This window comes from Mustela putorius, unplaced genomic scaffold (genome assembly GCF_011764305.1).
Source record: "Mustela putorius furo isolate JIRA1106 unplaced genomic scaffold, ASM1176430v1.1 tig00000680_pilon_pilon_pilon, whole genome shotgun sequence".
NCBI lineage: Eukaryota > Metazoa > Chordata > Mammalia > Carnivora > Mustelidae > Mustela > Mustela putorius.
In genome coordinates this window covers 542,566-566,901 of record NW_025421442.1, presented here as the reverse complement: position 1 = coordinate 566,901, position 24,336 = coordinate 542,566, and the positions used below count along the sequence as shown (strand labels likewise).

Here is a 24,336-nt window from a genome sequence, read left to right as displayed (position 1 = left end):
AGGATAATCAGTGAAAAATGAATTAAATGGGATATTTTACATGCTCTTCAACATTGTGAAATTTTTTCTTCTTTAGGAAAAAAGTTTTCTGTTTCATATTTTAATATGATTGTATGTTTATTCATTCATTTGTCTTTTATCTGATATTGAGAATATTCTTGATTAAACAAAGAAAATGTGTTTATGCTTGAAAGCAGGTGAATGGGGTCATTTAAATGTGTGGGTTTTCATCTGATCTCCTTTTCTTACGGATTGCTGTTAGGTTACAGCAATAATCCCAAGTGTGGCTGTTGGCGCTGTGGGTGGATTTGGGTGGCACAATTTAATTCATGCTCATAGCACTTTAATCGTATACTTGTGACATTATTAAGTTTCAACAATTACTGCTGATAAATTACGGAGGCATTTTTTTACGGGTGTCTGAGCTGTTTCTCATATTTTAAAACAGAACAACACATTGGATTTTATCACGCATTTTTCTGTTAGAATCTGGAATTCCCCAAGGTTAGCAGATTTGTATCTTTTATAAACTAATTTTAAGTTCTGTGGTCTTATATAAGCCTAGATGATGCAGATCGAGAGGTTTATAAAAGAAATGGCAGTATATATACACGGTGTGTTTTGACATATGCTGTGAATTTTAAATTTCTACTCGCTGCTGAACATTTCAGCATTTCCCCTTGTCTTTGACACAAGTGCTGTATCTCAGCATGGCTGGAAAGGTTAGTAGAGGAGTGAAAAATCCCCATCCTCTTCAGGTGAATTTTGAAAAGAAATGTTTAGTTGCACCCTTGGAAATAATACCAAATAGATATATTGCCTTTGTAAGTAAGTGTGTAAGTGTGTATTTGCTTGATGTGCTTCCTAAAGCTTCCTAAAAATGTTCGATTTTCCACTTGTGTAACAGCAGTCGCCTCTAGTTTTGAATAAACATGAACTATTAAACAAAATGATTGTTTTATGGAAATTTTTTGGGCAGAGACCCAAGTTTTCAGTGAACTGTTACTATTTAAATTCAAATAATTTTTAGGTAAACATTACATTAAATGGCAACACTGTTGTGTACCAGTGGGCTGTTCCAGAAAATACTTAACTGTGAGTGGATTGTACTGAAACTTTCAGAATCATCTAAATTCCATAATATTTCAAATCCCAAAATATAAAAACTACCCCCCCCCATGTATCCTGTATACATTCTTGGAGCTCTACAAAGAAATCACTGCCTTGTGTTTTCCTCCCTCCAACAAAATGGGGAAAAACGGTATTTTGTGGAAGGGTCACGTACAAATATTCGTGCTTGGACTGGATTGATTGTACCTGCTGCCCCCAACTGCAGACTCTTTTGAACAATGGTCCTTGTTGACAAGGAGGGAGGGAGGGACGCAGGGAAGATGGGGAGGACGGGAGGAGGCAGGAGGGAGAGCAAAAGGCAGGTGGATCCCATTGCAGAGCAGAGCTTGTGGCCGGACTTCCATCGCTGGTCACACCAGATTTTGAGCCTCCCAGTTGATTATTTAAAGCACAAAATACATATTTCTCTGCCATGGCGTGTATTCTGTTTCTCATTCTCATGAAACGGTGAGTTTAGCTTGGAAATATGTTAGTTATTTTGTATTTGTTGTTTTAAATTCTTTCCAGTGAAAATGCCCGAATACTAAATATTCTTTCCAAGATAGTAAGTTCTCGAGTCACCTAAGCCTCGTCCTAAAAATTCAACTATTGGTGATAATATTTATCGATCAAATAGAATAGGGTGTTGTTGGTTTTTTTTGGTTAAGATTTGTCACGTGGACTTGCGGGAGAAACATTTCTTAAAATATAAATGAACATCTAAATCCTTTCATGTGTCCTTGTAAATTCTTAAAAACTTTGTCTTGTCATTTTTGATCATCTTACTGTCAGATAGTAGAGAGGGAATAAAATAACTTTCTTTCCAAATTTTTGGTGGTGCAAATTGAGAAACTTAAAAAATTTGTCCAAAAGTTTCAAAATAAATTACGTTTTCCCCCCAAATATTTATTAGCTGTTGCTCCATGAATCAGCTTATGGAGGAGCACCATCTATGGAATGGAGCTATGTGATTTTATGAGAATCACAGTATATTGGTAAGGCGTGGGAACAATGTCTGAACAAAAATTAAAAACAGGTGCACTCCATTGTTCTGTAGCCATTTTAACAATGTGAGTAGAGTCTGTGGGGTATTAGACTCTGCCCCTTGAAATGGATAGCTCAGATTTATGGGTCAGCGAGGCAGGTCTCCAGTTAGTGAGCTACGCCTAGTTAAATTCTTTTTAAACTCAAGGTTTACAAAAGACAACTGACAGAATGGGAGAAGATATTTACAAACGACATATCAGATAAAGGGCTAGTGTCCAAAATCTATAAAGAACTTAGCAAACTCAGCACCCAAAGAACAAATAATCCAATCATGAAATGGGCAGAGGACATGGACAGACATTTCTGCAAAGAAGACATTCAGGTGGCGAACAGACACATGAAAAAGTGCTCCATATCACTCGGCATCAGGGAAATACAAATCAAAACCACAATGAGATATCACCTCACACCAGTCAGAATGGCTAACATGAAGAAGTCAGGAAATGACAGATGCTGGCGAGGATGCGGAGAAAGGGGAACCCTCCTACACTGTTGGTGGGAATGCAAGCTGGTGCAGCCACTCTGGAAAACAGCATGGAGGTTCCTCAAAATGTTGAAAATAGAACTGCCCTATGGCCCAGCAATTGCACTATTGGGTATTTACCCTAAAGATACAAACGTAGTGATCCAAAGGGGCACATGAACCTGAATGTTTATAGCAGCAATGTCTGCAATAGCCAAACTATACAAAGAACCTAGATGTCCGTCCACAGATGAATGGATAAAGAAGAGGTGGTATATATACACAATGGAATACTATGCAGCCATCAAAAGAAATGAAATCTTGCCATTTGTGATGACGTGGATGGAACTAGAGGGTATCATGTTTAGCAAAATAAGTCAATTGGAGAAAGACAACTATCATATGATCTCCCTGATATGAGGAAGTGGAGATGCTACGTGGGGGGCTTGGGGGGTAGGCAAAGAAAAAATGAAACAAGATGGGATTGGGAGGGAGACAAGCCATAAGAGACTCTTAATCTCACAGAACAAACTGAGGGTTGCTGGGGGGAGGGGGTTTGGGAGGGGGTGGGGTTATGGACATTGGTGGGTGTGTGTGCTGTGGTGAGTGCTGTGAAGTGTGTAAACCTGGCGATTCACAACCTGTACCCCTGGGCTAAAAATACATTATATGCTTATAAAATATTTAAAAATGCAATTAAAAAAATAAATAAACTCAAAGTTTAGAGCCACATCATTGCCAACGTGAGTCGACAGCAGACTTTCTCAAGTGTGGCCCTCTGAGTAGGAGCAGGAGAGGGTTCCGCATTCTTGTGGTCATGTTTCTTACTTGCTGACTCCCCAGCCCTGGTTTAAATGCCACCCACAGAGCACAGCACGGGTTCCCGGCTGCTCCCGTGACAGCAGGTGGCCTGTGGAGCTGCTGTACCCAGAAGTGAAGCCTGCAGGCTTTTCCTATCAGGACGAACTCGGCTGTTTGGGTGGTGTGAGCTCAACATGTGTCGAGATGAAATATAACTTAGATATGGAGATTTCAGAAAGTCGCTCTCCACCTCGTGGCCCAGTTGAATGCAGCACGTTTATCAGATACCTGCCCCGTGCCAGGCAGTGTGCTAGAAGCTGAGGAAATAAAGATAATAAATATTGGTTCTTTCCAAAACCTGTGGATCCTCCATGAGAAGCAGGATGAGTCATTAAAAGTGGTGCCGGTTGTAATGCTAAAGCCACAGTCACCACTGGGTGTCTGTGCCTTTTGCTGAATGTTTTTTGGGGAACTTAATGGATAATAATTGGGATCACTAAAATTTTGCCTTTGAAACAGGTGCAAATTCTTGGCTCTTTAGTGTGCGGAAGGAGGGCAGCCCGTGAGAAACCTGGAACAGCACTCCCCCAGGGCCGGTTCCTCTGAGGTTGGGAAGTCACACAGTTTTGCATTATTTTAAAACCAGGAAGGAATAGATTTGAATTTTTCAGCCAAGCACTAGAGCAGAATTTCAGAGTCTTCTTGACATAGAGCTGGGATAAAATCAGTGTAGAGCTGCATCGCTTGTGTCTTGTCGCAGGGAAGTTATTTGAATCACAGCCGTTATTCGTAAGTAAATTCTCAGTTGTTGATAAAAAGAAGGACTTTGCTTTTTAGGAGGCATTATTTTTAGAACAATTTTGGGTTCTCAGCAAAATTACGCAAAGTATAGGGATTTCCCATATTCCCCCTCTCCCCACACATGCGCGGCCTCCCCTATTACCAGCAGTCACCCCAGAGGCTTCCTTCATTCACACTGATGAATCCGTTACCACTCAGAGCTCATGATTTATGTGAGGGGTCACTCTGGGTGTTGTACACTCTACGGGACTTGCCAAATGTATAAAGACCTGTATCCACCATGACAGCACCCTACAGAGTAGCTTCACTGCCCTAAGAGTCCCGGTGCCTCACCCCCCCCCCCACCCCATTCATTCCTGTCTACCTCTTAAACTCTGACAGCTACTGATCTTTTTACTGTCTCTATAATTTCACTTTTTCCAAGTGTGGAGCCTCTTCAAATTTGCTTCTTTCACTTACTAATATGCACTTAAGGTTCCTTCCTGTCTTTTCATGGCCTGATAGCTCACTTCTCTTTAGTGCTGAAAAGATCCCCTTGTCTGGTTGTGCCACTGTTTCTTTAGCCATTCGCTGACTAAAGGACACTTTGTTTGACTTCAGGCTTTGGCCATCAGTGAGTAAAGCTGCTAGAAACAGCGTGTGTGTGTTACTGTGTGGACGTAAGTTTTCAGCTCCTTTGGGTAAATACCAAGGAGCGCGGTTGGAACGCACGGAGGGAGTATATTAGTTTTCTAAGAGCCTGCCAAATTGTCTTCCAGAAAGACCATACTGTTTTGCACTCCCACCAGCAATGGATGAGGGCTCCTGCTGCCCTCTGTCCGTGCCAGCATTTTATGTGGGCCCAGTTCCAGGTGTTGGCCATGCTGAGGGGTGTGTGGTGGTATCCCATTGTTTTAATTTCCACTTCCCTGATGACGGATGATGGCGGGTCTCTTGTCATCTGCTTATTTGACATCTGCCATCTTCTCTGTTGAGGTGCCAGGAAGTCTTTGGACTGATGCTTAAATGGAGTTTTTTTTTTTCTTTTTAATTATTGAGTTTAAGAGTTATTTTTATACTTGGAGAGCGGTTCTTTGCAGATGTATGTTTTGCAAATGTTTTCTCCTAGTCTGTGACTTTCTTTTCAGTTTCTTGACAGTGCCTTTCTCACAGCAGAAAATTCTTTCATCAACACCAGCAGGTCAGTCCTTTCTTTCATAGATCATGCCTTTGGTGTTGCATCTAGAAAGTCATTTGCAAACACAGGTCATCTGGATTTTCTCCTGAGCCATCTTTTGGGAATTTTATTTTTTTGTACTTTACAGTTAGATCTGTGATTTATCTGAGTCAATTTTTGTGAAAGGTGAGAGTCTGTGTCTAGACTCTTGATGTTGCATGTGGATGCCCAGTTGTCCTCATGCCATTTGTCGAACAGCCTGTCTTTGCTACATTGGGTACCTTCAGCTCTACTATGTGGGCTTCTGGGCTTTATTCTGTTCCATTGACCCATTTGTCCGTTCTTTTGCCAATATTGAGTTGTCTTCACTGCCACAGCTCTGTAGTAGGTCTTGAACTAGCTGGTGTCAGTCCTCCAACTTTAATATTCTGTTGGCTGCTCTGGGTAGTTTTTTCTCTCCGCGTAAACTTTAGAATTGGTTTGTTGATATCCACAAAATAACTTGCTGGGATTTTTATGGATTTGCCTTCAATTATAGACCAAATTGGAAGAACTGACATCTTGACAGCATTGACTGTTCCTGTCCTTGAACATGGATCATCTCTCCATTTATGCAGTTCTTTGACTTTATGCATCAGTGTTTTGTAGCTCTCCTCATACAGATTGTGTCCATGTTTTGTTAGATGTATGCCCAAGTATTTCATACTTTTGGATGCTCATGTAAATGGTGTTGTATTGTTGTTGTTGTTTTTAAAGATTTTATTTATTTATTTTTTACAGAGAGATCACAAGTAGGCAGAGAGGCAGGCAGACAGGGAGGGGGAAGCAGGCTTCATGTTGAGCAGAGAGCCGGATGCAGGGCTCGATTCCAGGACCCTGGGATCATGACCTGAGCCAAAGGCAGAGGCTTTAACCCACTGAACCACTCAGGTGCCCCATGGTGTTGTGTTTTTAATTTCAAATTCAACCTGTTCTTTGCTGGTATTTAAGAAAGGGTGGACTTTTTATGTTAACCTTATATCCTGTGTGCTGCTATAATCACTTGTTAGTTCTAGATTTTTGGTCATTTCTTCTGGATTTTCTACATGGATGGTCATGTCATTTGTGAACAAAGATTTCTTCCTTCCCAATCTGTATCCCTTTTATTTCCTCTTCCTGCCTAACTGCATTAATTACGACATCTAGTCGGATATTGAAAAGAAAGGGGGAGAGGGAACAACCTTGTCTTGCTCCCAATCGGAGTAGGAAAGCTTCAAGTTTCTTACCTTTAGGTATGATTTAACTTTAGGTTTTTGGTAGATATTCTTTTTCAAGATGAGAAAGTTCCCCTCTGTATAAGAGTCTACGACAAACAGGTGTTGCATTTTGTGAAATACTTTCTTCTGCATCTCTTTATATGATTGCGTGGTTTTCTTCTTTAGCTTGTTGATGTGGGCGATTACATTAATTGGTTTTTTAATGTTGAATTGACCTTATATACCTGGAATGAATTACACCTGCTCTCTTTATACATTGTTGGATTCAATTTGCTAATACTTGGTTGAGGACTTTGCTTCTATGTGTATGAGAGATAATCGGTCTATGGGTTTCTTGTAATATCTATAACTGCTTTTAGTATTAGGGTAATTCATTTGTCATAAAATGAATCAGAAAGTCTTCCCTCTGCTTCTAGCTCCTGGAAGTATTTGTAGAGAATTGGTAACCTTCGTTCCTTAAATATTTGGTAGAATTTGTCACTGAAGCCATCTGGACATGGTGCTTCTGTTTTGGAAAGTTATTAATTATAGATTCAGATTCTTTAGTAGATATAGGCCTATACGGATTGTGTTCGTTCTTGTGTGAAATTGGCAAATTGTTTCTTGTAGGGATTAGTCCATATTTGATAATTAGATTATCAAATTTATAGGTATAGGGTCAGCCATATTATTTCTTTATTACCCATTTAATGTCTGTGGGATCTATGGTGATGTTCTTTCTTTGATTTCTCTTATTAGAAATTTGTGAACTCTCTCTCTCTCTTTTTAAGCTAGCCTGGCAAGAATCTTTTACTGACCTTTTCAAAGGTCAGTAAATGATTTTGATTTGATTGATTTTGTCCATTGATTTCCTGTTTCCAATTTTATTGTTTGGTATTCTAACAAGAAGACATTTTCAAAAGTAATTTTGTGCTTTTGAGTTGCAGATTTTCTGGAAGACCAAAGCCAGATCATTAGTCAGGAAGCTCTTTTTATTAACAAATATTTGCCCAGTTACATCTTTTCTACCATTTGTATAAAGCATTTGGAATATATAATTTTGTAATTTAGAATTTTCTCAAAAAAATATAAGACATTTTACAAATGCTTTGATCTAAAAAAGGAAACACTATCAGTATGAGTTCACTCAGCTGGAGGGAATTGAGGTATTATTTAATTATAAGAACAATAATTATTTCAAATTCATACTTAATAATACTTGCAATTAATGAGTATTAATTTGCTATCACCCCACTAAAATCAATGGCAAATTGTTTTTTTAGTGTTACCATTTAACTTACAAAAAAAGGTGAATCCTTCTACACCAAGGAATAATTTTAAAGGCAACATCTGGATTTAGAGCTATTAATTAAATAGCTCTCATTTAATTCAGTGAACATAAACCCAACCTTTGAGATAATTCACAACATAGGTTATGACAGGAGAGCAAACCTAGAAGTAAAAACAAGAGTGCTTAACTTAGGACTGTGCTAATGGGTAGGCAAGCACTCTCTGCATGGGTGAGATAAATAAATTAGCCAGGAACTTGGTGTAATTTGTCCTTTCTGACTTGGTTCTCACAGAGATATGATTGTATTCTATTACTGGCATGCACAACTTACTGGAACAGACAAGAAATCTGAAATCACCTCTGCTTTCCTACAGCTGGGCTCCTAATATGCTGGGCTTTGAGGATCATAAAACTAAGTAACTCAGACTTAAACTCATGCAGTTGTTCAAACTCATGGGATGCCAAGTTGGTGGCCAAGTATAGTCCTACATGGGGTCTACATGGGGTGTGCCGGTCTGAGCACACACCACACACATTTTCAGGGGCAAGTGAGGGTGGAGGTGACTGAGATGGGCTTGGAGAATTAGGCACGTGTTCCTAGAACACCCCGTATGCCATGCTTACAGAATGTCCCATTGCTTCTAGGGGGGCATTACTGTCACTCACACATGCACAGGTGTGTGCACCTGAGGGTTGGAGACTAGCCAGTGCCCCTGAACCCTGACCAAGTTCAGCACTGCCGTCCAAAGTGCTGACAGCCTGGTTCCGAACCTGTACGCATTGGGACTCTGAAAGCACACACTTCAGGAAGGAAGGCGTGGGGGCCCCAGATGTTCACAAAGTTCTCAGTGGCCTTGATGGGCCACCAGGGATCGAGGAATATTGGAGCAGCAGCTCTGGGCCTCATTCCTCCTGATGGAGAGAGATTTCTAGGTATCTTCAGGCTCTTCTGAGTCCGTATGTCCTTGCTGGTCTAGTGGCCAAGGGGCACCCCTGTGTGGGCCTTGATTCCAGCTGCTCATGTGGGAGGAGCAAGTAGCGCTGGAAGTCGGGGGGATTTAGGTCATACTCTCTGTTCCATTCCAGGGACTGGAGTCCACTGTGATATGCTGAAGATGAGAAACAAGCAACAAACAAACAAACATGAATGTTCTGTGTGGAGGAATTTTTAATCTCATCCAGAAGATTAGGCATCCTGAAAAGATACCACTTACACATAATTAAGTACAAACTGAATTTGAAGTGTCAAAGAAACCAGAACAAATGTATTACAGACAGGCTGTGGCTAACTGACGGAGTCTGTCTGGGCTTCTTTTCTATCTGTGGGGAAGGGTAGATTTAAATAGTTTCAGAAGAGATCAAGAGCCTAGAAAACCCCCAGATCAGCTCACCTAGAGTGGGAAGACTAAGCCACCTCTATTGTCTCCAGTTGTGGGAAGTTCCAAATTTCTAAGATTTCACTTGGAAAAAATACATATAATTTTAAAACACAGAAGCTGGAATATTGTTTTATAATCTCAGTCTAAGGCTATTCTGCTGGTAAGACATACAATAGGCGTTTGATTAAAATGACATTGTAATAGGTGCACCTAGTGAGACAAGGTTTGAGTATTTCATAAATATGGATTTATTATATCAGAATGCACATAAGGATGTCTCTAGCACTCTGATCTGAGTCATACATAAATCATGAACAATTGTGGCGTGTTTGTGTTTTCTCTAAAACCCATGACAATGGACCATTACTTTTCCTTTAGTATTCTTAAGCCTCTCTGAGAACCTCACTTGGAGTACATTTGAACCACTGAAGGATGAGTGCATCTCAAAACTAAGATTATTCCATGGACTCACTCTCATTAATATGAGTGGTTATTATGAAGGGAAATAAAATTGCGTTAGCTTACTTAGCTGCAATATTCTCTATTTTCATATGTTAATTCTCACAAGCTTATTATTTGTACTCAACTTGCTTTCCCTCTAAGTGATAAATAGTAGTTGTTTAAAGTTGATTGCCATCTCACTTGTCAGAATCCATACTTTGTGAATAATTCTTGTACCTTTGAAATTTCAGGAATCATCTTTTTTTTGGATAGAAATAATGTTTATCAGATTATTCATGAGAAAGATACTCATTTAGTGGGATTCACATGTTTTATAATGATGCAAAGAAAAAAGAAAATTAAGTTGGGTCTTGACAATTTTTGCTTCGGGTATCATAGTAGAAAACCTAAACATTTCAGGTTGAAAACAGTAGTTAATGTAGGTTTGGGATGGCTCTGGAGGCTTCACCTTACATGGATTAAATTCAGTTAGAAACACACTAAATGCCTGGAAAACACTGTCCAAATCCTGAACTTCTCCTCTCCAGGTACCTTATAAGTATGTGACCACCTTGTTTTTGACCACACAAGTCCTCAACTTCTACTACGTTGGAGTAAATTGGAACACTGGTTTTGAAGCCTCTAAGTTAGGGTTATAAAAAACATTGGCTTTTAAAAATAAATTTTATAAATTGTTCTTCCAAAGAAAGATTACAGCACTAAAGCTATTACTTCTTCTTCTTCTTCTTCTTTTTAAAGATGAAGCTTCATAGCCAAGCTTCATGAAGTAAGAGTAAAAAATGACAATATAGTTTGGAACATTGAACACTGCCTTTCATATCTCTCTATGGGGAACATGTCCTTATAGCATCTTTTGAAGGAACTTAATAGTGTTGACTTGTCTTAGCAGAGTGAGAAGAATAAAAGCAAACACTTTCAACCCTCAGCAGTCCTCTCAGTGAGGGGGTCCCCCTTGTACTTCCTGCCATGTTGCTGTGCGAGTTCCCTTGTATTGTGTAACGGCCCACTGCACAGTTGTGGGGGTCGGCTCCCCATTGCATAATCAAGTGATAGCATCACTGTTCAGTCATGTGATTGATTCCCCCTTGAACTGAGGAGAGAGCCGAGGCTTAGCGAAGGATGAGTGACACCCAAGGGTCGGCAAGGCTGGTGAATGCCAGTCCCACCCCAGTCCAGTTGCAAAATCTATGCTAGCTTCAGTGGTGAGATGACGACAGTGTGAGCAGAGGGGACTAGCATCAGGACAGACCCGTGTGGGGCCAGGGCTGGGAAGAGAGCAGGCTTCCCTAGACACACAATGGGAATAGCCCTCTCTTGCTGTCAGTCTGCTGTGTGACTTCAAGGTGGTGGTGAGGTCCCCAGAACACCTATGTACCGGGACACTAATGCAGGCCTGTTCTGCTCAACATGCTAGACCTGAGAGACTTCTAGGCTAACTCTCGAGTTAGCTCCATTGACCATGACCTGTAGATAACACTCCTCTTTTGGAATTTTCTAAAGTACTAAGCATACCCCAGTAATAGGTCAACACTTTGTGCTGCCTGTGCACACATCCATCACAGGGGCTTTTTCGGCCTTCCTGTGCCACAAACCCATTTGGAACTTTGCTGAAGTCTGTGTCCCTTCTCATAGCAATGGTTATAGATGCATTATATATATATATATACATATATATATATATATATGTATATATATGTATATATATGCCAGTTACAGTGAAGGGCTGATATCCATAAATCAGAAATTATAATATAATGTTTTTTTGTTATTAGCTCATTAAATAACAAAATCTAGTGCTGGGTCAAATACGATCATTTGGAAGTAAGGAGGAACATAAATGATATTTCTAGATATTGTGACAATGATTGCTGTCAGATGGTCTGTAACTTATGATGGTAACAAACAAACAAAAAAGCATGGGCACTACTGAAGATGCTGTGGTTTGTCTATGCTCATGGTTAAAGAAAATGCTGAATTTTAGCAGGAGGTTTAATGAAAATAAAGATGTAGTTTTTCTCTGTCTTTGCAGGCTCCTTAAATCATATCTGTACCCCATGTTATGAACTGTTGAGTCATGGTTCCCCGACTCAGTTTCTATGAAAAATCCTCTTGGGCTTTTGACTGGACTTCTAATGAGTCTTTAGCTCAAACTGTGGATGACTGAGCATTTAAAAATGCTGTCTTCTGGGTACCTGAGTGGCTCAGTGGGTTAAAGCTTCTGGCTTCAGCTCAGGTCATGATCTCAGTGTCCTGAGATCGAGTCCTGCATTGGGCTCTCTGCTCAGCGGGGATCCTGCTTCCCCCTCTCTCTCTGCCTGCCTCTCTGCCTACCTGTAATCTCTCTGTCTCTCTCTATCACATAAGTTAAAAAAAATATTAAAATAAATGCAATCTTCCAGTCTGTGATCGCGGAAGTCTGTATTTTACTCAGTTTTTCTTTAATGTCATTCAGTACATTTAATTATCCCCATAAATGTTTTGCACAGTTTTGTAAGATTCATTCTTAGATACTTTATGTGTTTGGTTGTTATTTGCTATTCTAGTTATCGTTGGACCCCAGTTAGAGTTTAAGATGAAATCGGTTTTGGGATGTTGAGCTATGAAACCAGTCACTTACTGACTTTTGGACTTTGTGCCTCTGGAGTTGTATCATCTGGAAGTGATGGTGGTTGCTTTTTTCATTTTTTTTTTCCTTTCCCAATTCTGTGCTTTTAATTCTTAAAGGTTCTTTTATGTACTGATAAGACTTTGAGAGCTGCTTTCAGCAGAAGCTGTGATGCCTGTTAAAGTCTTCTTCCTGATTTTAAAGGAAATTCTTTTAATAGTTTTCCACTGAGGGGCAGGGGGCTGGAACCACTTTTAGCAGCCAGGAAGAGCCATTCATTCACTTTCCATGAATTTTGTAAGCCAGTTGTTAAAACACAGTCATTATTAAAGATTAAGTTGTCTAAAGTTACAGTTAAGTAAATCATGTTAAGAACAAAGGTAAATTCTCCAAACTCACCACGTACTACGTTCTTTCATGGCATCTCACTCTTGTCTATGCTCTTGAGGTTATTTTAATCTCTTAATCTGCACGGTGGAAACACTGTATAATGAAGTGACATGTGCGACCCCCTTACCCTTACGAGGGTTGCTGACATCATGCTGACAGCTGGGAACGCCCACGATGGGAGTGTGTACACCACGGAAGATGGCAAGTGCTACCCATCGGGGGTTTTATTTTCTTTGCCACCGACTAACACACCTCTGATCAAGACCGACGCCTGCCATCGGTTCTAGCATTTTCTTGGCCTGTTCAGTAGAAGCAAGGGCAGGAGGGAGGCGAGGAGGGCGAGGCAGAAGGAAGCAGGAAGGCAGGGAGGGCAGAAGTCGGGGGTGCCTGGAGCAGGGGTTAGTCTGAATTTGCGGTTTTCCCCACAGATCGCTGTGATGTCCCGCTGGCGTCCACGTTGCCTCGAGAGTCCTTCAGCTGCTCGTCACAGCTGTCCAGCAGCCACGGCCCGGGGTTCGCAAGTCTTCATCGCAGAGATGGTGAGTCTGATGCTGTCTTGCTGTTAGCCCATCACGCGTCGTTCTCAGACAGAATAACGACCATTCTTACTTCATATTCATTCTTGCGGCTCGAAGAGTAATTATATCGCAGTTGGATGGAAATGAAGAAGCAGGTTCAGCATTGTATCATTTCTAGGTTCCTACGTCTGGAGCCTTCTTCTTTTCTGTTGGTTCTGATGTTTCCCTTCCCTGCTGATGGTCGGCAAGTGGTCGTAAATGAGACCTGGAGCAGAAGGGAATTACTGGAGGCTCCAGATTATTTTCATCCCTTTTTAGTTTCAGAGCACTCCGCGGACGGGTGACTAGCAAGTGTGCTTATCGTGGGTAACTAAAACGACAAACACGGGGCTCCTGGGTGGCTCAGTGATCTCGGGGTCCAGGGATGGAGCCCCATGCCTGGCTCCCTGCTCGGTGGGGAGCCTGCTTCTCCCTCTCTTCCCAGCTCCTGCTCTTTCTTCTCGCTCTCTCTCAAATACAGAATTAAAGTCTTAAAACAAAAAACCCAACAACAAATGAATGAGCCAATGTCATGGGCACTGAGGAACACCCAGCAAGCCGCTGGCCGGCACCAGCAAGATGGGAAGCTGCCACAGGGCAGTGATGGGGAAACAGCCCCATCCCAGGGCCTGGCCTGGGAGGAGCTGGGACAAAGCCTCCTGTTGAAAATAGATTGTGTTTGTATCCATGGGAAGGGAGCTAAAGGCCTCCTTTCTTGGGTGGGACGGGGGTGTTCACTCATTCACTCTTGCTCCTTGCCTGTCATGGATGAAGTTGCTTTCACTTTTGCACAAATAATAGTTCAGTAGACTGAGTAATACATGCACTGAAAACGCAAATGTTTTACTACCTTGGAAAGGGATAGATTAATTTTTTTGGTGAATAATTCATCCAGAAAGTAAAATTTTAAATTGTGTCCCACGTAAATGTAAATTCTGAAGATCATTACAATGGAATGGAGCATTTGCCTCCCTTTATTCGGTATTTCTAAGATCACAGTTTAAGTATAGCTTGAATTTTATCATGTCCTCAAAAGTCAGGTATAGGAACCCCACAAGTGATCGGATAGACTGATAGGGACCCATAAGGACACAGTGGAGGATTTTGGTGAGTTTGGGGAGTGGAGAGATCATGCCGATGAGGACCACCTTCGTGGCCTTTTACTATGAAGAACCATTTCTGGCCAGATATATTCTCCTCCAGATAGTTAGGAAGCATCAGTCATGATGACTTTCAGTCCTCCGGTGAAAATAGCCTCTCACTGAAGCTGGTTTTCAATTAGTAATTAAATGATCAAATTTACTATTTTTGGTCTGGTGGTTCCTCTAATACCAGCTTAACATCTAAACTTTCCAGTGGTTGCCCAAAGACTGTAAAAACCAAATAAGCACCATCCTTAATTAGTTTAAAGGATCTCAAGGGGCCTGTGTATTGTGTTTCTGATTTGCATATACAGAATATTTTTATGATTCAGGCCTCTGGTCGTGTCAATGTGGTGGCACTGGGAAGTTTATAAACATCAGAAGGGAAAATCTCAGTGTTTAAGATGAATTTATTTCCATTATACTTAATTAAAAAATTAATAACTTAGACTATCATAAGCAGCCATTGTAAAATGGTAAGTACAAACGGTATTTACTATAGTCAGATCACTCTTTGCAGATTTAAATTAATTTTTTAAGAATGTGGCAATCACCTGATGAGGTTCTTTCTTGTGGCTGATGCTACTCTGATTGTACACAATACATATTTCATTAAATATTCTTTCATTTTACCATCTGATTTCATACCCATTCCCAAGGCAGAATTCAGACAGCACGGTTGGTCAATATTCCTTCTGAAGGATTATCTATACATATTTTCCGTTGAAAGCCAGCATCCCGGGGGCATCTGGGTGGCTCAGTTGGTTGGGTGTCTGCCTTTGGGCTGGGCTCATGATCCCGGGGTCCCTGGATTGAGTCCTGCACCAGGCTTCCTGCTCAGAGGAAAGCCTGCTTCTCCCTCTACCCCTCACTCCGCTGTGTTCTGTCTCTCTTTTTCTCTCAAATAAATAAATAAAATCTTAAAAAAAATTAAAGCCAACATCTCAGATTTTTTCCTGGAATATCTTTTGACTTTGTAAATGCTGGAGAACAGATTAGTTCCCTTCAGTTTAGGATATTATGATATAACATGTGGATCGTATAAAATATGGAAGATTTTATAATAATAATGACGATGATTCTTCCTATATAGTAGTTGTAGCTTTTTTGAAAATTTGGCAAAGATCTGGTGTTGGAAGCTGTGTTAGACAACTTGATTATGTGGCTAAAATGTCCTTGGTCTATATTATGGTACCTGGAGATTGTAAAGAAGGTGTCTGTCTTACCTCCCTATTTTGCCGAGCAGTCTCTGAGCTTTCAATATTTTTATGGAAAAATAGAACTATCTGAACCCTCATGGCTCCTGCCAGGGATTTTGTATGTAGCTGATCGCTGCATCTACCTGATGTAGAACACAGTAAGACAGCAGTCAGTACATACAGTTTCTTTATTTTTATTATTTTATAAGATTTTATTTACTTTTTTTAGAGAGACAGAGAACACGAGTGAGGCGAGGAGCAAAGGAAGAGGGACTAGGAGACTCTGCACGGAACCTGAAGTCCGGCACGGGGCTCGATCTCACGCCCTCCAGATCATGACTTAAGCGGAGATCAACACCTGAGAATTTGCTTAAGAAGAAAGGCTGTGATTCAGATCACTTCCCTAAGAAAAGGCATAAACCCTTTATCTTTACATTGATTTTCCATCCAGCCAGCTTCATCTGCATTGCCCCTTCTAGGAATTTCATTTTTTTTTCTGCCCAGGGCCCCTTGCTCAGGATTCACCAGCTAAGGTGGCCTTCCTGTCTGCCAAAGTGGTGGGGTCCAGTTAGCAATCCTTCCCGAGGCACCCGGGATCCCTGATGGGTCACAGGTGCCATACTGAAACTGACACGGGAGTCCTGAACTGCCCCTTTAACCTGGGACTCAGGAGGGCCATAGCCAGGGACAAGGGCTGCCGGGACCTTTCCGGCCCCACCGTGGTCCGCTGCTCTGCTGCTGTGAACGTGAAGGGAGACTGCCTGGACTAGGGGCTGATGGGGGGACGGTGACCCCAGGGCCCCTCTTCTCCTTCCTGCGATCCTTGCAGCCTGACCGTGTCCCGTTGCTGCGCTCCCTCCGAGGAAACCGGCGGAGTGGGCTTTGCTCTGACATGTTCACCTGCCATCCTTTAAAGGCACCCCCAAACCATGCTGCTTGTCATGTGATGTGACGCTCAGCCCTCCCCATTTTTGCGTTCATGACAATACTCTGCTTCCTACAGCGGGTAATTGGTCCACGGCTCTTCATCAGAGGCTCTCACGGCATGCTTACTAACGGTTAGGAATTAAGCCATACAGCGTCCTTCAAGAGAACGCGAGTTTTAGCATCAGTGGAATTTTCTTTCTTTTCCCCCAGAGGCATTTGGCTGACTGAGCAGTCACAAATGGGCGGCTAATTTAGTTGTCATGCTTTTGTCTTCCGAGCAGCTCCCCACTGCATTTCCTGACATGATCCTCCACCATACTGGATTTTTAAAAAAGGAGACATTGCCTTGAGAGCGTGCAGCTGAGCTCCCGTGGGGAGCCGTGGGCTGGCCTGGCCTCCTGCCCTTCTGGGCCCTGGACTCCCCAGGGGTCTTCCCACAGCAGAGGGAGGTGCCCCTGTTCCGATGGCCTCGGGGGTGATCTGATCTCCCGTCTGTTCTGCGTGAGTCAGGGGGCTGCTGAGAGAATGCCCTCCTAGAATCAGGACACGTCCCAGAGCCGTACTCCTTGTAAACAGAGATTTCATGGGACATGAATGAGCTCAGTCACACGTTTTATTCAGTATTAAGTGAAGGATTTATGACCTGTTCGGATTGTGACAGGCTTGTTGGGCAGCTCTTGCTCTGTTTCCATGGTGGGAGTCGGCAGAACCGTCTCATGTTTTGCTGGGGCAGAACTTGTAACGAGTCGGAGCTGAGAGCCTCTGGTCAGATCTCAGTGGGTCTCCATGACCCGTTCAGGAGTCTGTGTGAGGACAGCAAAACAAAACACATGGGACTGACCCATTTTTGTCTGTTTTATGCAGACAGAGCTGCAGTCAGAAGGCTTGGTGCGTAGGGCATGGAAATCAGTCCCTGGGAAGGTCACATGTGAATGCCTGTGCGGTGCTTTCTCTTCCTCAAGATCTCTGGCACTTAAAGCAAACTCAGGGCGACAGGTGTGCACTGAGCATGCATTTTCATCTGACTGTCGAAGGGTCTGTTTACCCAGCCATTTCCGGTCTTTGCACGTGGGAACCCGGCTCACACTGAGGCAGCTGCAGTGACCGTTTCCCTCCGGGTGCCTTTCGTGGGAAATGTCCCATTCTCCCGGCTGAGGCTCCTAGTGCAGTGCAGGAAGCACACAGGCAGGGGAGCTGGGGGCCCCGAGGCAGGGTTTCTGGGCCTACTCCGTCCTGATCGCCGGAATGCTACCTGGACACAGCTGGTGCTATCTCTTGAGGAACCAGATTTGCAGCAAACGCCTTAATCCCCTCAGTGACAACAGTGTCTGACCCAGGCTTCAGCACATCCAGCCCTAGGACCCCTGAGTGGAGAGGTCACGGGGACCTCGACACCGTCGCCAGAGCCCATCTGCCCGCTGGCCCCTCTTTCCTGGGGATGCCTGTCACCTTCCTGGGGATGCCTGTTCCCTTTCTGGGATGACTTCTGCTTTCCTGGGATGATTTTTGCCTTCCTGGGGACACCCGTCGTCTTCCTGGGGATGTCCATTACCTTCCTGGGGACACCTGTCATCTTCCTGGGGCAGACAGCATGGGCTCCTGCTTCTCTCCTGCTCTTCCCGCTCCTGCTGGGCCCTGCCTGGAACTCAGAGTGAATGAGGAAAGAACACCACCGCTGGATGCGACCCCCTCCCAGACAACAGAGTATTGATCCCAGGGGGACACTTCCCTTGGCAACAATTGTAGTAGAGCCACTTATGTGTTTGGCATAGATGCCCTGAAGATGGGTAGGTCTGTTCCCTTCCAACTAACCCGCTTGACTTCTGCTCTGTGGGTATCTTTTCTCCCCCCACATCCAAGTTAGTTACCACGTAGCACCGTGTTAGTTTCAGGCTAGGGTTCAGTGACTCATCATTGCGTACAGCACCCAGGGCTCATCACATCGCGTGACCCCTTCATGCGCATCACCCCGCTACCGCATCCCCTGCCACCCTGGTGTCCCGGAGAGAAGAGTCTCTTACGGCTGCTCTCGTGCTCGCTGAAGCTTGAAGGAGGCATGAAGTTTGGCTCTTCTCCCCCTGGGTCATGTTCTTCTCTGTGTAAAGCCAGTGGTTCACACAAGCACATGTTCTGTGAATACCAGGGGTCGAGGTCACAGTCATCACCATCCTCGGACAGAGCAGTTCAGGCCCCGCTGTGAGTTTCCTAGCCAACCTTTCCTCTCCCTGAGGACGTGTCCCTGCTGCTGTCAGAGCCACCAAAGCTGGGGGAAGCAGTCACAGGATTAACCAGAGACAGAAAACTTCTGACAGATCAATTTAAATGCAGTCTGGCTGGTGGTCAGCAGACAATCTTGAATAACCCAGGGACTGCGGGGAGGTGTCTGTACAAGGGGTCGAGAGTGGAAGGGGCCAAGCTTTCATCCAACACCCTCACAGGAACCTCAAATGCTGTGTCTTCCTCATTGGTGGAGCAGGGACCGGCATGCCAGTCCTGCTTCCTGGGTGTGGGGCATGTGGGGTCCCACGTGGGGCCCCGGGTGAGGTCCTTGGCCCATCCTGCATGCACGACAAGTGTGTCTGTCTTCACCGTCTTACCTTTGGGAAGAAGCGCAGGCAACAGACCTTCAGTGATAAGGTCACCGGAAAGCTCAGTGCCGGGGCTGTGGCCCTTCATGCACCTTGAAGCCACGGCAGGGATGGCCCATTGTAATGGTGACTGTCATCCAGCACCCAGCAGCCTGTGGGAGGGACGACACTGGGTGCTGCACACATCCTCCTGCGACATCCGCCTCAGCGCTGCAACACACAGCTAGCACACTGTCCCCAGGAGGGAGAAGGATGTTCTGTGTGGGGTCACCTTCCAGGCTCTGCACTTTGCCCTGCACAAGTGGGGCCCCCAGATAGGTTTTCCTTGGTACACATTATGACACTGTATTCAGGAAGGGGCGGAGGGGGGAGAGAGGCAGGTGAGGGGGGTGGGGGATGCAGACTCCCTCTGCGCATCAGCGTCCAGCAGCGATCTGGGTGCACAGGGACCTCGTTAGCCTGCTGGAGCGAACCGCCCCTGGCATAGGGGATTCTGCTGTTCCATGCCTGCTGCCGCCCCAAGTTCATCAGATGGCTTGGCACACATGCCCGAAGTACGTCCTCACTGAAGGTCAGGAGGAGGTGTTCAGGGTCTGTTACCTGCAGGTGGGGGAGGCTGGTTGGCAGGTAGGCAGCAGCACCTGTGGGAGAGGCTGGTCCCAGGAACATGCCGGTAACATCGTGATCTTTTTACTGAATTTGCTTCCCTGCATGGGTGATGCCATGCTGGTGATACTTCCTGGCCTCGAGAGAGGTTAAAATTCACAGGGAAACATGGCAAAATGCCAGCAGGGGTATCGTCAGTACCTTCTACAGGACTCTGCTGTGAACTAGGATGAACCTGGATACAGGACGTCAGTAGTCCCTCAGAGATCTAAAGTGATCTGTAGGAAATTTCAAATGGAGTCTCCACGTTAAAATGATCTGCTGAATGCCAACACCTAAATTTTAAGGTTATTTTTGTGACAATTATAAAAATTATGCCCAGCTGCCAAGGAATATCCCTCGGACTGTGAGTGGCTCTCAGCTAGAATACAGAAGGCCTTCCAGTCATCAGCCGTGAGCGGGGCCCTCGGAAAAGCAGCAGAACTAATCTTGTCACGAGAGGCAAGGAGAGGTGGCAGAACTGGCATGGGCTGAGAACACAGAGGAGACTCGGTGTGTAAACAGCCTCCTGGTGCAGAGGAATGGGGTCAGTGGGGTCACTGGGGAATCCAAATAACGTTTGTCGTTGCATTAATATTGTACTGTGTAAATACCTTCATCCTGATAAAAGCCCCATGACAATGTAAGATGGTAACTTTGGGGGAACCTGGTACAAAGGAGACAAGAATCCCCTCTACCACGTTTGTAGCTCTTTGGGCAATTGGAAGTTATTTCGGAATAAAAAGTTAAAGATGCTTCTGCACAGCAAAGGAAACAGTCAAGAAAACAAAGAGGCAACCCACGGAATGGGAGAAGATATTTGCAAATGACAGTACAGACAAAAGGTTGATATCCAGGATCTATAAAGAACTCCTCAAACTCAACACACACAAAACAGACAATCATATCAAAAAATGGGCAGAAGATATGAACAGACACTTCTCCAATCAAGACATACAAATGGCTATCAGACACATGAAAAATGTTCATCATCACTAGCCCTCAGGGAGATTCAAATTAAAACCACATTGAGATACCACCTTGCACCAGTTAGAATGGCCAAAATTAGCAAGACAGGATACAACATGTGTTGGAGAGGATGTGGAGAAAGGGGAACCCTCTTACACTGTTGGTGGGAATGCAAGTTGGTGCAGCCTCTTTGGAGAACAGTGTGGAGATTCCTCAAGAAATTAAAAATAGAGCTTCCCTATGACCCTGCAATTGCACTCCTGGGTATTTACCCCAAAGATACAGATGTCGTGAAAAGAAGGGCCATCTGTACCCCAATGTTTATAGCAGCAATGGCCACGGTCACCAAACTGGAAAGAACCAAGATGCCCTTCAATGGACGAATGGCTAAGGAAGATGTGGTCCATATACACTATGGAGTATGATGCCTCCATCAGAAAGGACGAATACCCAACTTTTGTGGCAACATGGACGGGACTGGAAGAGATGATGCTGAGTGAAATAAGTCAAGCAGAGAGAGTCAATTATCATATGATTTCTCTTATTTGTGGAGCATAACAAATAGCATGGAGGTCAAGGGATGTTAGAGAGGAGAAGGGAGTTGGGGGAAACTGGAAGGGGAGGTGAATCATGAGAGACCATGGACTCTGAAAAACAACCTGAGGGTTTTGAAGGGGTGAAGGGTGGGGGGTCGGGGTACCAGGTGGAGGGTATTATAGAGGGCACGGATTGCATGGAGCACTGGGTGTGGTGCAAAAATAATGAATACTGTTATGCTGAAAATACATAAAAATTAAAAATTAAAAAAAGATGCATTACAGAACAACCCAAAATGCAGCACATTTTGGATTCTGGGTCAAAGAAAAAGGCATTGTGCTTGTGGTACGTTGAGAGGAAAGTTTGGAATACTTGAACAAAGATTCAGTCTGGGAAACCTGGGTAGAAAGGAATGAGAACGAACCTGGGTTCTCCTGAAGGCTGTGCTTGAACACATTGTGTGGTGAAAGGGGATGTACTGAAGAGACGTCCGTGCCCACCCGCTGGGGACGCCCTGATCCTGATGCAAGCGCCCCACTTCCGTTTCCCTCGCAGCCATCCTGGCACCATGTCACACACTTCCTGACATACACTCAGCCCTACAGGCCTTAGCAAACCCAGGGCGGGGGTCCGTAACAGCCTCTCACGGGAAGACGGTCAATGCGGTCTAATGCGTTAGGCCTCATTATGAGAACCTCAAGCGAGGTGTCAGACAGTGGGGAAAATTGTTTTCCCAAACCCCTCTTATCATATCACAGGTGACTTCCATGACTTGTGTTTTCTGGACAGGGATAATTGGCAAAACATTGGTTCCAGAAGGTGCTTCAAACTTATTTGCCAGTTTTTTAATTGCTTATTAATTTAAAACCAGGAACTTCAATGTGACATCTAAGTCTACATTCAAAACCCACGTTTCTGGGCATGGAAGAACAAGGTATGTCCCAACACAGCCTCTGGGAGCCTCCTCGGAGTCCGGGTCTCATCTGTTTCTCCCGGGACAAGACAAAGCCTCGTGATCTCTGCTCTGCCGCTGTTGTCTCGACACCTAGAATGTTCTTGTCACTCGCTCGCTCTTTGTTCTCCCTCAAGCTCCCCGCTGCCCCTCAGGCTCTCCCTCCCTGCGCAGGAAAACCTTCAAGTCCACCCCTGCTGCTCTGCGTTTCAGTTGGTTCTTCAAAATGCCTGTTTCTCGCATGAACCTGTGAGCGCATCGAGCGTCGGGTTTGCCATCCCCACCCGTCCTGCCGTCATTCGGTAGGGCACTTCCTCATGCTGGGATTCCAGAACTAAGCTGTTCTAGTTCTACCACGGTCTGCATGTTTTCCTTCAGGTCCGTCCAAAGGCATGTCATACATACAGGCCGGCGGAGATATTAGTCTCAAGCAGGGATGCAGTGACCTGGTGTTTGGTCGGCCACGTGTTGCCTGGGACCACTGGACGCCCGAGAGTCAGGGTCATGACTGAGAAATCAGAGCCATTCATGAGGAATGTAGGATTCATCTGTTTACTTAACCCATGGCTTTGAGTGTGTGTGTGATCATGGAGGGTTATACGTTCAAGAATTTGGAATTCTGATTTTCTTAAGTTTTATTTATGATCTCTTTCTTCACAGGATAATGTGATAATGTCTTAACGATTTCTCTCTGTGACTATTTTCTCCGCTTCTGTTTCCCCTCAAGGGGCTGGTGGCTGGTCTCCACTTGTGTCAGATAAATACCAGTGGCTGCAGGTCGACCTTGGAGAGAGAATGGAGGTCACAGCTGTGGCCACGCAGGGAGGGTACGGGAGCTCCGACTGGGTGACCAGCTACGTCCTCATGTTCAGTGACGGCGGGAGGAACTGGAAGCAGTACCGGCGAGAAGAAAGCGTCTCGGTATGTTCCTTCCTGAGAGCTGTCTCTCGCTATGAACTGTGCCAGTCACTCCCTGATGTTGTGGATCTGTCGACTGAGCACAGAGACGGAGCCTCCCAATGTAGCTGAGTGTGTTTTAAGTGAATATAAGACGCATGTGGCCCCGTATGTGCTAAGTCAAACGTCCCTGTGCTGCAGGGAAACACTGAACACGTCTCCCCGTTGTTCCTGCACATAGTGTGTGATTGAAGGGGTGAGGTCACGTGCAGCCTAGTGTAGCTTCCCTCCCAGAGCCCGGGAGCTGGTGTCAGTTGTTCAGCCGAGTAAACGCATTCTTCCGAGTCCTCCGGTTAAGTGAGATTCCTGAAAGTCTCCAGACACTGACACACACGTCACAGGCAGTCTCCATTTAGATGATGGCATGTTGAGGGACACACGTCTGGCTCCAGCAGCAACCTGGGCACTTGTGTGTCCCCTTGTCATTCATGGGGGGTAGATCTCAGGGATTCTTTGGAGTCACAACGACTTAAACTCTCTTACACCAGGGACATGCTTTCTGCTCCTGATTCCATACCCACGCTTCTTTGAGAAGAATTAAATTTCACTCACCTGACTTTCTGAATATTAAAATATATGGACTTTACCAGATATCCAGAGATTTGAGTCTTTAGATCATAGTGTGCCCTGAGGGAGGAGCTCTGTGGAGAGAGTGGGGTGTCTGCTGCGGTGCTGTTGGCCGTTGGAGCAATAGAGGCTGTGGCCTCAGGAGGATTTCTCAGGTGGAGAAGGAATTACTTTCTTCTTATTATTAAAAATACACTTGGAGCGCTGGGGTGGCTCAGTTGGTTGAGCTTCCGACTGTTGATTTTGGCTCAGGTCATGATCTCAGGGTCCTGGGGTCGAGCTCTCTGTTGGCTCCGTGCTCAGTGGGGGGTCTGCTTGAGATTCTCTCTCCTTCTCTTCTGCTCTTCCGTCTTCGCAAGCACCCTGTCTCCTGAATAAATAAGTCTTTTTAAAAATACACTTTAGATGGTTTCCAGGGGCTTTGGGAGGGGAGGGATGGAGAATTACTGTTTAATGGGGACAACTTCAGTTTAGAAGATGAGAAAGTTCTGGGGGTACATGACAGTGGCGGTTGCCCAGCCGTGTGATTGTCAGTGGTACACAATGGCACACTTAC

At 44.5% G+C, this 24,336-nt stretch overlaps 1 protein-coding gene across 1 annotated transcript; it reads left to right on the top strand.

Annotated features, from left to right (window-relative positions):
- Nucleotides 1-12,850: 12,850 nt before the first annotated feature.
- On the top strand, nucleotides 12,851-23,405 carry LOC123392887 (contactin-associated protein-like 3). Its single transcript, XM_045083037.1, has 4 exons — nucleotides 12,851-12,941; nucleotides 13,169-13,279; nucleotides 22,984-23,177; nucleotides 23,355-23,405. Exons 1-4 carry the CDS (start codon nucleotides 12,851-12,853, stop codon nucleotides 23,403-23,405), a joined length of 447 nt encoding a protein of 148 aa, XP_044938972.1.
- The last annotated feature ends 931 nt before the right edge of the window (nucleotides 23,406-24,336 follow it).